The 15,000-nt window shown below is 46.3% G+C and overlaps 1 protein-coding gene across 1 annotated transcript; it reads right to left on the bottom strand.

The window, feature by feature from the left end:
* Window positions 1-4,417: 4,417 nt before the first annotated feature.
* On the bottom strand, window positions 4,418-5,002 carry LOC121857584 (sialidase-like). Its single transcript, XM_042353659.1, has one exon. The coding sequence runs from the start codon at window positions 5,000-5,002 to the stop codon at window positions 4,418-4,420; it is 585 nt and encodes a 194-aa protein (XP_042209593.1).
* Window positions 5,003-15,000: the final 9,998 nt, after the last annotated feature.

Genomic DNA, 15,000 nt, shown 5'->3' with positions numbered 1-15,000 from the left:
GGCGGGAAATTCTTTGCAAATCGGACTAACAATTTGTGTAAAGTCGGAGACGAGGAAATATGGAGGTATGTGAGTGAAGAATTTATTCATTTTAGTCTAGGGGGGTAAGATGGAGCCTGGGTGTTGATAAGGCGTGTGTGTGTGTGAGAGGGGGGAGGCTGAGTGGGTGTGTGTGTGGGGTGTATGTGTGTATGGGAGGGGGAGTGCGAGAGTGGTGTGTGTGTGGGGGGATGTGTGTGTGTGTGTGTATGTGTGGTATGTGTGTGTGTGAGAGTATATGGATGTACATACTGTATGTGTTTGTGTATGTGTCTGTCTGGTTTGTTATCTAGATCTTAAATGAATACCAGGAAGACACAGAGAAGTGCTTAACCAAACGGACCATAATAAAACGAGACATTAGAGAGAAGAAAGGTAAACAAACACTATTTACAGGTTATGTTAGAGGCATTTGGGCAGCAATAATCATTAGTCTAGGTATTACTATTTTCGGCTTGTGTTGTCGTTGACTCTGAGTCTGTGTGTTTTTGTTGACTTAAGCTCTGTGTAGTATCCCCTGAGAGAGTAACACCAGCCCCCCTGGCGTGTGGTGTTATCCTCCCCGCCCCCCTGGAGAGAGTAACACCAGCCCCCTGGCGTGTGGTGTTATCCCTCCCTGCCCCCCTGGAGAGAGTAACACCAGCCCCCGGCGTGTGGTGTATCTCTCCCCCCTTGAGAGAGTAACACCAGCTCCTGGCGTGTGGTGTTATCCTCTCCCGCCCCTGAGAGTAACACCAGCCCCCTGGCGTGGTGTTATCCTCTCACGGCTTTAACGTCAAAGAAAGTAACACGGCCAAACCTCTACCCATGGGTGATGATTTAGTGCCGTCACACTCTGTATAATTTCAGAAGTAGAATGTTTGGGCTACGGTGGTTAGAACTTAACGTAACGTAACCTAACCTAACCTAACCTAATCTAACCTAACCTTGTCCAAACGACCGGTCACCAATATATTTCTTAACTCCAGCCAAACTGTAAACACACACACACACACACACACAAACACACACACACACACGATGCAGTTATCATTCATCATCTGTGTGTGTGTGTGTGTGTGTGTGTGTGTGACAACTATTCTTGGAGGAGCAGGAGATGGTACGGCGCCTCACTTACTGTCTACTGGTTCGTCACAACAGATCTTTGGCAGCTTAGTGACTTCTGAGGAACGGTTGAGCGACGAGGCTTTATCTCTCAAGGAACCTCACATCAGCTACTTTTTTCCCTCTTCTTCCTTCTTCTTCTATTATCCTATTTTCTTTATTCCTATTCTTATTTTCACCAGTTTCTTCTATTTTTCCATTATTCTCCGACTTTCTATCTTTCTTTTACTCTTCGTCAATTTCTTCTTCTGTTCACTCTAAGTCTCTCTCTCTCTCTCTCTCTCTCTCTCTCTCTCTCTCTACTAAACATTACACCAAACTTCCCGGATGTGACTCTTAAGACGCATCACCAGAAATCCATCTTATCACAGGTAAGATAACAACAGGTAGGTCACTCAAGACACTCATCCGATAAGTTACAGCTCTTACCGTCAACACCACCACTACCACCACAACTACTGTCACTATCACCACATCACTATAACAGGAACGTCATAAAGGACGGGAACGCGTCTCTATGCCATCACTGATATCACGTTAACATGTCCCTTGTATCATGTCATCTCAACAGGAAATGCGGCACAGAGAGGAAGCTTGTTACTCACTCACACCGACCCATAAATGACTCGGACTCCTCTTCCTCCTCCTCGTCTTCCTCCTCGTCTTCCTCCTCCTCTTCTTCCTCCTCCTCTTCCTCCTCCCACCGCTTCAGGTCTTGTCAGTTGCCAGTGTCTTGTATATATGTTGCCAAATCTTACTAACGCTACATAAACTTCCCTCTAAAACTGTGTGGAGGAGAGTATTGTGTGACATAACCCACAGCAGCAGTAGAGACCCCGTGCGTCTTTGGCTCCCCGCGTCGACCACCTCCTGTTTATCGGGAAATATTGCATAGGGTGTTTACAAAGTCCCTGATGTTTGTGTTGACATTTGCCCCCATGAAGACTTTATCCATCCACGACATTGATATGTAATCCTGTGGTATTTTCTACACTTACTGTATTATTAACTGTATCTACTGTATCTTAAACTGTATTATAGAAGGCATCATAGACCTACAGTTCGTATTAATGTAGGAAATGATGCAGTATATATCAATTTTATAGAGGGAACCATTACACAAACATCAAGGACTTTATTAACACCTTGTATTTTGCTAATGTTAACATATGGACATTGTTAGTCACGCGCCAGAGATGACGTATACGACACTACACGACACTACACGACACTACACGACACTACACGACACTACACGACACCACACGACACTACACGACACTACACGACACTACACGACACTATACGACACCACACGACACTACACGACACTACACGACACTACACGACACTACACGACGCACACGACACCACACGACGCACACGACACTACACCACACGACACCAACGACACTACACGACACTACACGACGCTACCGACACTACACACACGACACTATACACACTAACACGACACTACTCGACGCTACACGACACTACACGACACTACACGACACTACACACCACACGACACTACACGACACCACGACGCTACACGACACTACACGACACTACACGACACTACACGACACTACACGACACTACTCGACGCTACCACACCCACACCACGACACCACGACACTACACGACACTACACGACACTACACGACGCTACCACGCCACGACACCACACGACGCACACGACACTACACGACACTGCACGACACCACACGACACCACGACACTACACGACGCCACGACGCTAACGACACTACACGACACCCACGACACTACACGACACTACACGACACCACACGACGCCACGACAGCCACACACTACAGACGGAGAACTTTAATAATGTATATTGTCTTTGAAGTTTAATAAGAGACGACCAGCATGCGTCTTGGCTCATAATAGGTTACATACTTAGGCAGGTGACGTGATTAAGGTGATATAATTAACTATTTACCTTAGAATCAAATACAACTTTAGCTGTATCTCTCTCTCTCTCTCTCTCTCTCTCTCTCTCTCTCTCTCTCTCACACACACATGTTTCCCTTCTCAACACTGACGAAGGCGACCAACCGCCCACAACGAGTGTCCATGAATCGTTTAAGAGCTGTGGTCGTTCTGGAGTAGTGTGGTTATTCAAAGCGGTGGGTAGTATTAAAGGTGGTGTAGTCGTATTTAAGGTCGTGTGGTTGTATTGAAGATGGTGTGGTCGTTCTAAAGGTGGTGTAATGTTCAAGGGTTGTGTGGTCGTTCTGAAGGTGGTGGTCGTATTTAAAGTGGGTGTAGTCGTATTTAAGGTGGTGTGGTCATATTTAAGGTGGTGGTTTGAAAGTATTGCAGTCGTCCTGAAGGTAGTGTAGTCATCTTGAAGGTAGTGTTGTCATCCTGAAGGTAGTATAGTCATCCTGAAGGGAGAATGGTCGTCCTGAAGGTAGTGTAGTCGTCGTAGGATGGTGTGGTCGTCCTCCCAGGCCAGGAGGTGGAGACGCTGACAGCCTGACATGTGGAAAAGATTAAAATCACTCATGACTAGTGCCTGATATCATGGCATTGTTGACAGTGTCGGTGTTAGGCAGGAGGAGGGAGGAGGAGGAGGAGAAGGAGAAGGAAGGAGAGAAGAGAGAGAAGGAAGAGAGAGGAGGAGGAGGGAGGATATGACAGAAGGAAGAAGAGAGTAAGAGGAGAAGGAAGGATAGAGGAGAGAGAAGGAAGAGATGAGGAGAAGGAAGAGGAGAGATGGAAGAGAAGAGAAGGAGGAAGAGAAGAGGAGAAAGGAGAGAGAAAGAAGAGAGGAGGAGGAGGACGGGAGGGATATTGACAGAAGGAAGAGAGAGTAGGAGGAGGGATGTCGAGAGAAAAGGTGAAGAAGGAGGCTAGAGGAGAGAGGAGGAGGATGAGGAAGAGGAGAGAGGGGAGGAGAAGAAGAGGGAAGAGAGGAGAAAAAGGAGTAGGAATGAATTTAGTTCCTCAGATTTCAAGTTTTAAAGAGTAACTTGGTAAATCTATTGAGTTTATTTACATATTTATACTTTTTTACTACACATGAAGGTCGAATCTTCTTTGTTTACATATTCATTTACATCTATTTACACACAACCTTATTGAACCCTTTCTACACTTTCACATTTTACAGACACACACACACACACACACACAACACACACACACACACACACACACACCAATCCTCCAATATCCCCAACGTACAAAACCTGGAGCCTTGGAGACCAGAGAGGGCCAAACCTTTCATGAATCCCAAAGTTAAGTAAACAGAGAAGGTCGTGTGGGGCTGTGAGCCTGAGGAGGTCGTGGGCCTGAGCTGAGGAGGTCGTGGGGCTGTGAGCTGAGGAGGTCGTGTGGGGCTGTGAGCTGAGGAGGTCGTGGGCTGTGAGCTGAGGAGGTCGTGGGGCTGTGAGCTGAGGAGGTCGTGGGGCTGTGAGCTGAGGGAGGTCGTGGGCTGTGAGCTGAGGAGGTCGTGGGCTGTGAGCTGAGGAGGTCGTGCTGTGAGCTGAGGAGGTCGTGTGGGGCTGAGCTGAGGAGGTCGTGGGGCTGTGAGCTGAGGAGGTCGTGTGGGCTGTGAGCTGAGAAGGTCGTGGGCTGTGAGCTGAGGCGGTCGTGTGGACTGTGAGCTGAGGAGGTCGTGGGGCTCTGAGGGGGGCTGTGAGCTGAGGAGGTCGGGGCTCTGGAGTGGGGCTGTGAGCTGGGGAGGCCGGGGGCTCTTGGAGTGGGGCTGTGAGCTGAGAGGTCGTGTGGGACTGTGAGCTGGGGAGGTCGGGGGCTCTGAGTGGGGGCTGTGAGCTGAGTTGCCTTGGGCAGAGACGTGACCGACCCGCCACAAGTCTCCATAAACACTGATTTATTCTTCTGTTTTGTACGTTGGTCGGTGTGATTGGTGCGTCACTAGAGAGAGAGAGAGAGAGAGAGAGAGACAGAGAGAGAGAGACAGAGAGAGAGAGAGACAGAGAGAGAGACAGAGAGAGAACATACGCCATCAAAGGTCACATTGGCACTTGTAAGACGCCCCTGGGTGAAAGTTCTGTGGTGTCTCCAGGCGTCAGTGAGGGAGGCGCCTGGCTGTACTTAGCTGTGGTAACTTCATTTTACTCCTGGGTTAAAGTTCATGTCCTCTCTCTCTCTCTCTCTCTCTCTCTCTCTCTCTCTCTCTCTCTCTCTCTCTCTCTCTCTCTCTCTCCTTCTCGTTCTTCCCCATTCTCCCTTATCTTTCTCATTTCTTCATTCTCTTTCTCTCTCTCCTTTTCCTCACCACACCTCCTGTCTCTTCCATACTCTCCCCACAATCTCCCCTCTTGCCCCTCTCCCACACGCACTCTCTCTCACCTCCCACACATTCTTTCTCTCTTCTTCACTCTCCCTTTCTCCTTTCCTCACTCTCCACACACTCCTCTCCTCCCCTCTCCCCCCCTCCCTCCCTCTCCCTCCCCTCCCCTTCCCCCCCCCCATCATTATGTTTACGTCTCTCAACAGTGTTTATAATCACCCGTCTATTCACCCACAATATGTCTCTCTCTCTCTCCTGTGTTCGTCAGACTGTCAACAACACGTGTGGGGTCTCTTCCTTCATCTCACAATATTTCATTCTTCCTTCTTTATTTATTTCCTTTCATCTCCTTATTAATTACATCTTTGATTCTTTTTTATTTAATTTTCCTTTAGTGTGAAATTTCTCATTAATTCTAAGGATGTTGTTGGAGGTGTATTTATGTAACCACCACTACGACTACCACTACTACCACTATTACCACTATGACTACTACCACTATTACTACTACCACCACCACCACTACCACTATTACGACTACCACCACTACCACCACGACCATCACTACCATCACATCACTATCACTACCACCACTACCACCACTACCACTACCACCACTACCACCACTACTACCACTATCACTACCACCACTACCACCACTACTATCACTATCACTACCACCACTACCACCATCAGAGCTAAGTGCCCTCCCGGAGTCGTATTTACATCAGTAACTCTTAATATCGGTTTCCAATACTAAGTCTTGTGGTGGAGGTCCAATCTTTCTGGCCTCCTTCCCTTCATTCCTTCATTCCTTCTTTCCTTTCCTTCCTTTCTTTCACTTTTTCCTTTCCTTCCTTCCCCTCACCCTTACCCTCCTCCCTTCATCTTCCTTCCTTCCTTCCTATGCTTCTCCTCACCTTTCCCCACCTCCTTTTCCTCCCTTTTTATACCCCTCTCCTTTCTCTCCCTCCTTTCACCTTCACCATTTCATCTTTTTCCTCTCCTCTTCTTCTCCTTCCTTCCTCCCTCCCACTCCATTTCCATATCTTCCTCCCTCCCCATATTTTCCTTCCTCCTCACCCTCTCCCTCCCCTTCCTCCGCCCCTCGCCACAGTAGGATGATCGCTAAGGGGAGGCAGGCAACAGCAGCTCGACACACGTCACACTCCCGTACTTGTCCCTGTCAGCACTGCCTCTGTACTCACCGAAAAATACTGCCATATATTGTCCGGCGTGTTGCCACCCATAGCCGGCTGCAACACCACGCAATAGTCATCACAGGGCTGCCAACACCACGCAAAAGTCGCCACAGGGCTACCAACACCAAGCAAGTCATCTCAGGGCTACCAACACCACGCAATAGTCATCACAGCTGCCACACGCAAAGTCACCACAGGGCTGCCAACGCCACGCAAAAGTCACCACAGGGCTGCCAACACCACGCAAAAGTCATCTCAGGGCTGCCAATACCACGCAATAGTCATCACAGGGCTGCCAACACCACGCAAAAAGTCACCACAGGGCTACCAACATGAGAGTTGCTACAGATTCACCAATTTGGATAATTTGAAAACAGCAAAGAGAGAGACAGAGAAATGGAAATGAGAAGAGACGACGAGAGACTGAGAGGGAGAAAAAGAAAGAGATAGACACAGAAAGGAGAGAAAAGAGAGAGAGAGATAGACACAAAGAGGATGGAGAGAAAAGAGACAGGCGTACAGAGAGAGAAATGAGAGGGAAAACTTTACTTCTGGAAGGCGAATGAGAATTAGTGGCAGCAAATGGAAGGAAAACCTAAGGCAGATTTAAATCCCTAAGTTAGATTTAAATCCCTAAGTCAGATTTAAATCCAAGTCAGATTTATGCTGATATTAGTGAGGTATGATTTATATCAAGGCTTTAAAAGTATTATGTAATAATTCATGGAGGAGTCACACACACACACACATTCTTCAGCTCTCTCTCTCTCTCTCTCTCTCTCTCTTATCGCTCTTATCTCCCATATCTCTATATTCCCAGTCTCTCTCTCTCTTATTCCAGTGTCTCTCTCTCTACCTTCCACAACAGCATCTGAGGTAGGACTTTTACCCCCATATTTACGGTAAGAGACAGAGGACGCTGAGAGGAATGAGAACTCCACATATCGTTTCTATTCTAATATAATTTACGTTGAGAATCTCCGGCAGTAAATTCTGGAATAGAGGAAGCGTTCCATGGTCCGGAACCTGATTTGTGGAATTCCAGAAGGAGAGAGAGAGGGGAGGGGAGGGGAGGAGGGGGAGGGGAGGGGATGAGGGGTAGTAATGGCAAAGTGGTGGGAGGAGAGGGAAGGATAGGAGAAAGAGAAAGGGAGATAGGAGTGAGGAGAGGGGCCAGGGTAGAGGGGAGGGAGAGGGAGAGGTAGATGAGAGAAAGGGTAAGGGGATGGGAGAGATGGAAGGGGATAGAGAGAGAGGGAGAGGAGTGAAAAGAGGGGAAGAAAAGAGAGAGAGAGAGAGAGAGAGAGAGAGTCAAGAGTGCAGAACTGAGGATGAGTTAGTTGTCAGGTCTTTCCTATGTTATGAACTCATCCTATCTCTTTCTTCCTTCTCCTCTTGTCTCTCTCCTCTCTTCTTTCTCCCTTCTCCTTCCTTCATCTCCTCATTTAATACTTATATCATCATGTCTTCCCTTATCTCTCCTGACATTCCCATCCTCGTCCATAATTCTTTATCCTTCTTTCATCCTTCATTCATCCTTCATTCATCGTTCATTTATCGTTCATTCATCCTTCTTTCATCCTTCATTCATCCTTCCTTCATCCTTCTTCTTTCATCCTTCTTTCATCCTTCATTCATCCTTCTTTCATTCTTCTTTCATCCTTCATGCTCCTATACCACTAATGTTAACCTAACCTAACCTAACCATAATATTTCGTAACTACTCTGTTGATAATTGCTCAGTGAATCACTCGCAAAACTCACTTGACAACCACAACTACGACTCACTGACTGAGGTGCTGACGACCAAAACTAAATCAATCTTGGCCTTAATTCCTCTAGTAAACAAAAGAATAAATTTATCCTCAGTTAAAAAAAGAATACATTTGTTGATGTTTTATTTTATTTTAATTATTTTTCATACTTTTTTAATGGTTTAAATGTTTGGTGTAATTGGCTCATTCAGCTGTCATGGTTTAGGTTGAGAACCTGATTAGCAATCCTCTTACCTGGCTCACTACAAAGTTTATTTAGGAGTGTCCGTATAATATTCTCTGAGCTGGGGAGGATAGAGAGAGAGATAGAGAGAGAGAGAGAGAGAGAGAGAGAGAGAGTCAGGAAATATGTATGTGGTAGGCCAAGCATTCCCTCCCTCCCTCCCTCCTCCCTCCCTCCTCCTCCTTCCCTCCTCTTCCTCCTCCTTCCTCCTTCCCTCCTTCCCTTCCTCCCTGGTCGTGGTTCAGGTTCAGTACGTGACGACCTCTCCTGTGTGTTGTGTCGTGGCCTCAAGTTATGGGTGAGGTCGTTCATGCTGGTCAGTCACGGAGATGTTTGGCCTTCCTGTGGTGGGGGGGTGAGGGTGAAGGAAGAAGGAGGAGGAAGGAGTGAGTCAAGTAATCCTGTGTGTGTGTGTGTGTGTGTGTGTGTGTGTGTGTGTGTGTGTGTGTGTGTGTATGTGCGTGTGTGTGTGTCGAAGGCTGAAATGTGTTTGGTGGTCACGAACGAACTGCTCCCTCCGTTACTTACCTACGAATACAGTGAATTAAACTCTTACTCACAAACATGACCACATGAACATTACCCCCATATTACACCTGACGATCAGAACCTTTATCCTACCTGGGAGATTAGGTTAGGTTAGGTTAGGTAAATCTCAAGGTGAAATCAGGTGGTGAGTTAATTTTTGGAACCCTCCAGGTGTCCTCCTTCAAGGTCATCACCCTCCTCCTCCTTCCCTCCCCCTCCCTAATTGCCTCCAGCAGGTGTGTGTGTGTGTGTGTGTGTGTGTGTGTGTGTGTGTGTGTGTACCACCTCAGGGTCGCAGCTATAAGGATTCTGCTCTTCAGCGTCGGGTTGACTTTTTTTCCAATTCACTTCTGAGAAATTCTGCAGATTGCCACTTGTATAAAGGAAGGACTTTCAAGTTTACATTTACAGCTTAATGTCATCTGCTGAAAACTCCGACTTCCTTCACTCCTTCACTCTCACCAAACTTCCTTCACTCCTTCACTCTCACCAAACTTCCTTCATCATCCCACTCGTCAGTTTATTATTATCCCAGAATGACTTTAGTTGTTAATAAGAGCAAAAGAGACGAGAAAATATTATGTCTTTAATAATCTTGTCAAACATTGGTTACTTTTATAGCTGAGGGTGAAGGGGGTCAGGTGCAGGGGTCAGGTGCAGGGGGTCAGGCAGGGGGTCATGGTGCAGGGGTCAGAGTGCAGGGGTCAGTAGAGGGTCAGGGCAGGGGTCAGTGCAGGGGTCAGGGCAGAGGGTCAGAGTGCAGGGGGTCAGGCAGGGGGTCAGGTGCAGAGGGTCAGGGTGAAGGGGCTGCTAGAGGTAGGGGATTAAGAGATCAGGGTGCTAGAGGTCAGAGAGTAAAATGGCAGAGAGTAAAATGTCAGGAGAGGTCAGGGAGTAAGAGGTCAGGGAGTAAGAGGTCACACTTCTAATTATGAAAGGGAAGAAAACTTTGGTATCGAGTCTTTGAAGTTTTTCTCTCGAGATTCTTATTACAAAATTTTCTTGATAATACGGAGAGAGAGGGAGTGGGGAGGGGGTGAGAGAGGGAGGGGAGGGGTGAGAGAAGGTGAGGAGGCGGGGGTTAGAGAGGGAGTGGGGAGGGGTGAGAGAAAGGGGTGAGGAGGCGGGGGTTAGAGAGGGGGAAGAGGGTAAGCAGACGGTAAGGAGTGAGAGAGAGAGAAGAAAAGAGAGAAGGAGAGAAGCCATTTTGGAAAAGATCCTTCAAAGTTATAGGAAAGAAGTGGGGAAAAGTCAAGAACGTTCACTCAACTTTCTCAGAATGCGAGAAAGCTTTGAAGATTAGCGAGTAGGTAAAATGCGTTTAATGTAACTCTCTCTCCTCTCTCTCTCTCCCTCCCTCTCTCTCTCTCTCTCTCATGTCCTCTTCCCTTCTCTTATCTTCCACCCCTCTCTACCCTTCCTCATTACTCCTCTCCCCTTCTCTCACTCTTCCTCCCCTCTCTCTCGCTCACACATACTTTTCCCTTCTCTCTCTCACCCTCCCTGTCTCCCGTCAACTTCCTCCCCCATCCTCTTCCTCCTCTCTCCCTCCTGTCCCCCCCACTCCCTCACCCCACCCACTCCCAAGATCTGCCTGTGAGACCCTCCCTCCCTTTCTGGATCTCAAAGCACCAATTTCAGCCAATGTCGTTTCCTCTGGGACACTCAGCAGCGATTAGACAGAGACCAGCGACGTTTAAACGGAATTGGTTCTGTCTGTTCACCTGTTAAACTGTCTGTTTTAGTCTGGTGTTTGTCTGTTCAGGTGTTAAAAGCGTTTGTGAAACTTGTCTGTTTTTTCTCTTTATGAGTTTCGTGCAGAGACTTTCGTGACCTGAATGTGAGAGGCACACACACACACACACACACACACACACACACACACACACACACACACACACACACACACACACACACACACACACACACACACAAAAGACCAGAGAATTAAAAACGAGAACAAAACAACAAATAAAAACCACAACAACCACAATAGCAACAACAGTAACTAAAGACCCCCCTCCTTAAAGACGCCCTAACACCTAGAATAAAGAGGCTACAACACCAAAGACTCCCAAGACCACACACAGGACACAGGATCATAGGGTCGCGAGGTATTACAGAAACATGAGATGAGAGAAAACTTTAAACTGAGGAGCGGAGACTCAAGTAAACATGAGTACTGCCTAAGACCTGAGTCGTGTCCGGGATATTGGACGGACATAATCTGGTGACTGATGTTTGTGTGTTATGTGAGGGTTTTTTTATCCTTATCCCTCATTTTCATTCATTCCTCCGTTATCCTCATTCATTTTTCCCTCAATGATTTTCAGTCTTACTTAACCTTCCCTTACTTAATCCTCCCTTACTAACACCTCCCTCACCCTCCTCACCCTCACCCTCTCACTCTCCCCTCACCTCTCCACCTCTGGCAACTAAAAAATGAAAAGGACAAAGCAATTAACGTTAATTATTTTATCTTCCGCCTTGTTACAACGAACAAAGGGATGAAGACCCTTTATAGTGGACGTAGAGAAGAAGAGGAGAAAGAGAGAGGATATGATGAAAGTGGAGGAGAAGAGGAGAAGAGGAGAAAGTAGAGGGATGATGATAAGAGAAGAGGAAGAATAGAGAAGAGAGGTGAAGAGGAAGAGAAGAGGAGAAGAGGAGAAGAAGAGGAGAAAGAGGAAAAGGAAACAGAAGTAAAGGAAAGGGAAGAGGAGAAGAAGACAGACAGACAGACAGACAGACAGACAGAGAACACTACAGGCGGTGTGTACATAATCAGGTCTCCATGACAAAATCATCGAGGCTCTCTTAGGATCAGCTGTTCCGTGTAAACAAAATACTCAACTCTCAACCACTCAGATCTTCCGAAGAGAGAGAGAGAGAGGGGGAGGGAGAGAAGAGAGAGAGAGAGAGAGAAAGAAAGGGGATAGAGAACGAGAAAAGAAAGAGAGAAAGGAAAATGGGAAGGAAAGAGAGAAAGACTAAGAGAATATTCAGGGGTAGCAGGAAGGAGGGAAAGGGGGCAGGAAGGGTTGGGGAAGGGGCAGGGGGTGGGGGAGGGAGGAACAGGAAGGGGGAGGGGGAAGGAAAGAGGAGGCAGGTCATCTAATGAGTTTTTCAAGAGACCTCAACATTTATTCCTGGACCCGACCTGAAGAAACATTAAAGTTCTTCACTAATAGTACCAACACACACACACACACACACACACACACACACACACACACACACACTCACACACACACGACCATTAACTTGACTAACTTGACTCATTACCTGGTGGTCACCTGATTGCCTCTATTCAGTCTTGGCTTTTAAAAATACCTGACTCGGGCACCTTGTTCACCCCCCCTCTCTCTCTCTCCCTCCTCAGTAAACAGGTTCACTCACCACTATTTACAACAAACACACACACACACACACACACACACACCATTTTTTACAACTCACTACAACTACCAGAGATGATTAACAACCACAACCATTCAAGATATTTTACAACCCATAAGGCAAGACTTTCCATTATAAATACAATGGTTCCTCTCATATAGTCCAGACCATATCGTAAAGTGTCTGTGTGTGTGTGTCTGTCTGTGTGTGTGTCTGTCTGTGTGTCTGTCTGTGTGTGTGTGTGTCTGTCTGTGTGTCTGTCTGTGTGTACTCTTGGTCAGCTATAGGTAAGAGTTCTTTCTTTTCTCTCTCTCTCTCTCCCGTAACGAGCTGTGAGCAGTATTTATAGAAAGTATTACACTAGGTTGCTAATATTAGCTTCCATTAATTAGCTAAATTAGTTGCAATTATAATAACCGCTGAGCTAATACACTCCCTGGCTCTATGTGCAGTCTGGAGAGAGAGAGAGAGAGAAGAAGAGAGAGAGAGAGAGAGAGAGAGAGAGAGAGAGAGAGAGAGAGACTTAACACCTATGGGGAAATAAGTGAAAGACATAAAGAGAGAGAGAGGTGAGAAGGATAGGAGAAAGGAAAAAGGAAAATTAAAGAGAAGCTGAAAGGTAGGAGAAGAAGGGAAAGGAAAATGAAAGATAGAGAGGAAGAGGGAGAGACGATGACTTTCACTATCACCACTATAACCATAACCACTCTTACTATTACTACCTCCACCACCACCACTACTAGAACCACTAATCACCACCACCACCACTACTAGCACCACCACCACCACCACCATTCCGCTAGCCTTTCACACCTCGTCTTCCTAAATTCTTTACAGAGTTCCTGAGACAACCAAAAACCTGTCGTATACGAATGATGATTACTGAACACACACACACACACACACACACACACACACACACACACAACACACCTTACCATATTCTCGAAACTTTATATCTACTAAAATTCAATGATCATTCTGTAAAAAGTAATAAAGTAATATAAGTAATGTTCCTTATAAGTAAACGACTAATGGGAGTGACTCATCAAAGTTTTTTAATTAAGTATTACGCCAATCAAAAGTTCAAAAGTTCACAGGTATAGAAAGCTCTAAGATACAAACCTGTGGTGTGAAACTTTGAACTTATTATTTGAAAGATATAACAAAAAACGTAATTAATTCACTGTATTGATTAAAATAAACAGGTTAATTAATATCTAACCTTAACATCTATGAGAGAGAGAGAGAGAGAGAGAGAGAGAGATTAATAAACTTGTCATCTTAACATTACCTTCAGCTTCGCCTTGACACTAAACTAGCCCCCGAGGCACATAACACTAAGCCATAAACCACAATAAGGATGATAAACCCGCCAACATCACCCATAAACTCGCCCTTACATAGACCTTCCCTTGGGACCATTTGTGCTCAGAGGATAATATTCTTGTTTACATAGGTGAGTGAGTGAGTGAGTGAGTGAGTGAGTGAGTGAGTGAGGCAAGAGTAGAACCATATCACACTTAAGGTATTAATGAGTTCATGTGTCAGGTAAGGTGGGTGGATGTTCAGGTGAGATCCAATTACAATAAATTCCATTCTAATATAGGTTCCAGTCTCATCATAGGGAGTGTAATCCAACCCTAAGTGACGTCCTCTTCTGTAATGAGTTCTAGTTCAGTTGGATCCTATTTCCTATTACTGAGTTAGGTTAGGTTAGGTTTGGTTAGGTTAGGTTAGGTTAGGTTAGGTTAGGTTAGGTTAGGTTAGGTTAGGTTAGGTTTCCACTGTCACTCCCTCAAAGGAAAGCGAAGAGACACAGAGAGAATATAAGTGTGTGTGTGTGTGTGTGTGTGTGTGTGTGTGTGTGTGTGTGTGTGTGTGTGGCTGGCTGACCTATTGACCTACTGTATGATAAGCAAAGAGAAGGTTTATATCTCTAGGATGAACTAGGGAACACGATGTCTGTAGTTGTGTATAGAACCGGCCTCTTCGTTCCCTTTATCACTACCATCACCCAAGGTTCTCCTGACTTGAAAGAACAGTTTTTAACACGTGGAACAAAGCTAATTAGTAATGATCTTTGGTCTTGGTTTTACAAAAATAGAATCGTATTTGCATACCTGCCTGCAGACATATCCCCCAAACGTATTTTCTTTTCCCAGGGCAGCCTCCACCTCACTTTCACCCGCCTTTGCAACTGTTTTTTTCCAGGTCAGCCTCCACCTCTCTTTCAACCGTCCTTGCAACTGTTTTTTCCAAGTCACCGCCTCTCGCTACCACCGCCTACATCACTACAAATACCACTACCACCACAGCCACCGCCATCATTACCATCACCGCCACCGCCGCCATTACCACCACTACTACCACCACCACCACCACCACTATTACAACGACCACTACCAAGCAATACGTAACTGAACGAAGCATACCGA

Source organism: Homarus americanus, unplaced genomic scaffold, assembly GCF_018991925.1.
Source record: "Homarus americanus isolate GMGI-L3 unplaced genomic scaffold, GMGI_Hamer_2.0 scaffold53307, whole genome shotgun sequence".
Lineage (NCBI taxonomy): Eukaryota > Metazoa > Arthropoda > Malacostraca > Decapoda > Nephropidae > Homarus > Homarus americanus.
The sequence above is the reverse complement of the archived record's forward strand: the minus strand, read 5'-3'. Positions and strand labels throughout refer to the sequence as shown.

What these genes read in the sequence shown, in the direction of transcription:
- LOC121857584 (XM_042353659.1), bottom strand. Translation starts at nt 5,002, where the DNA reads ATGGAGACTTGTGGCGGGTCGGTCACGTCTCTGCCCAAGGCAACTCAG.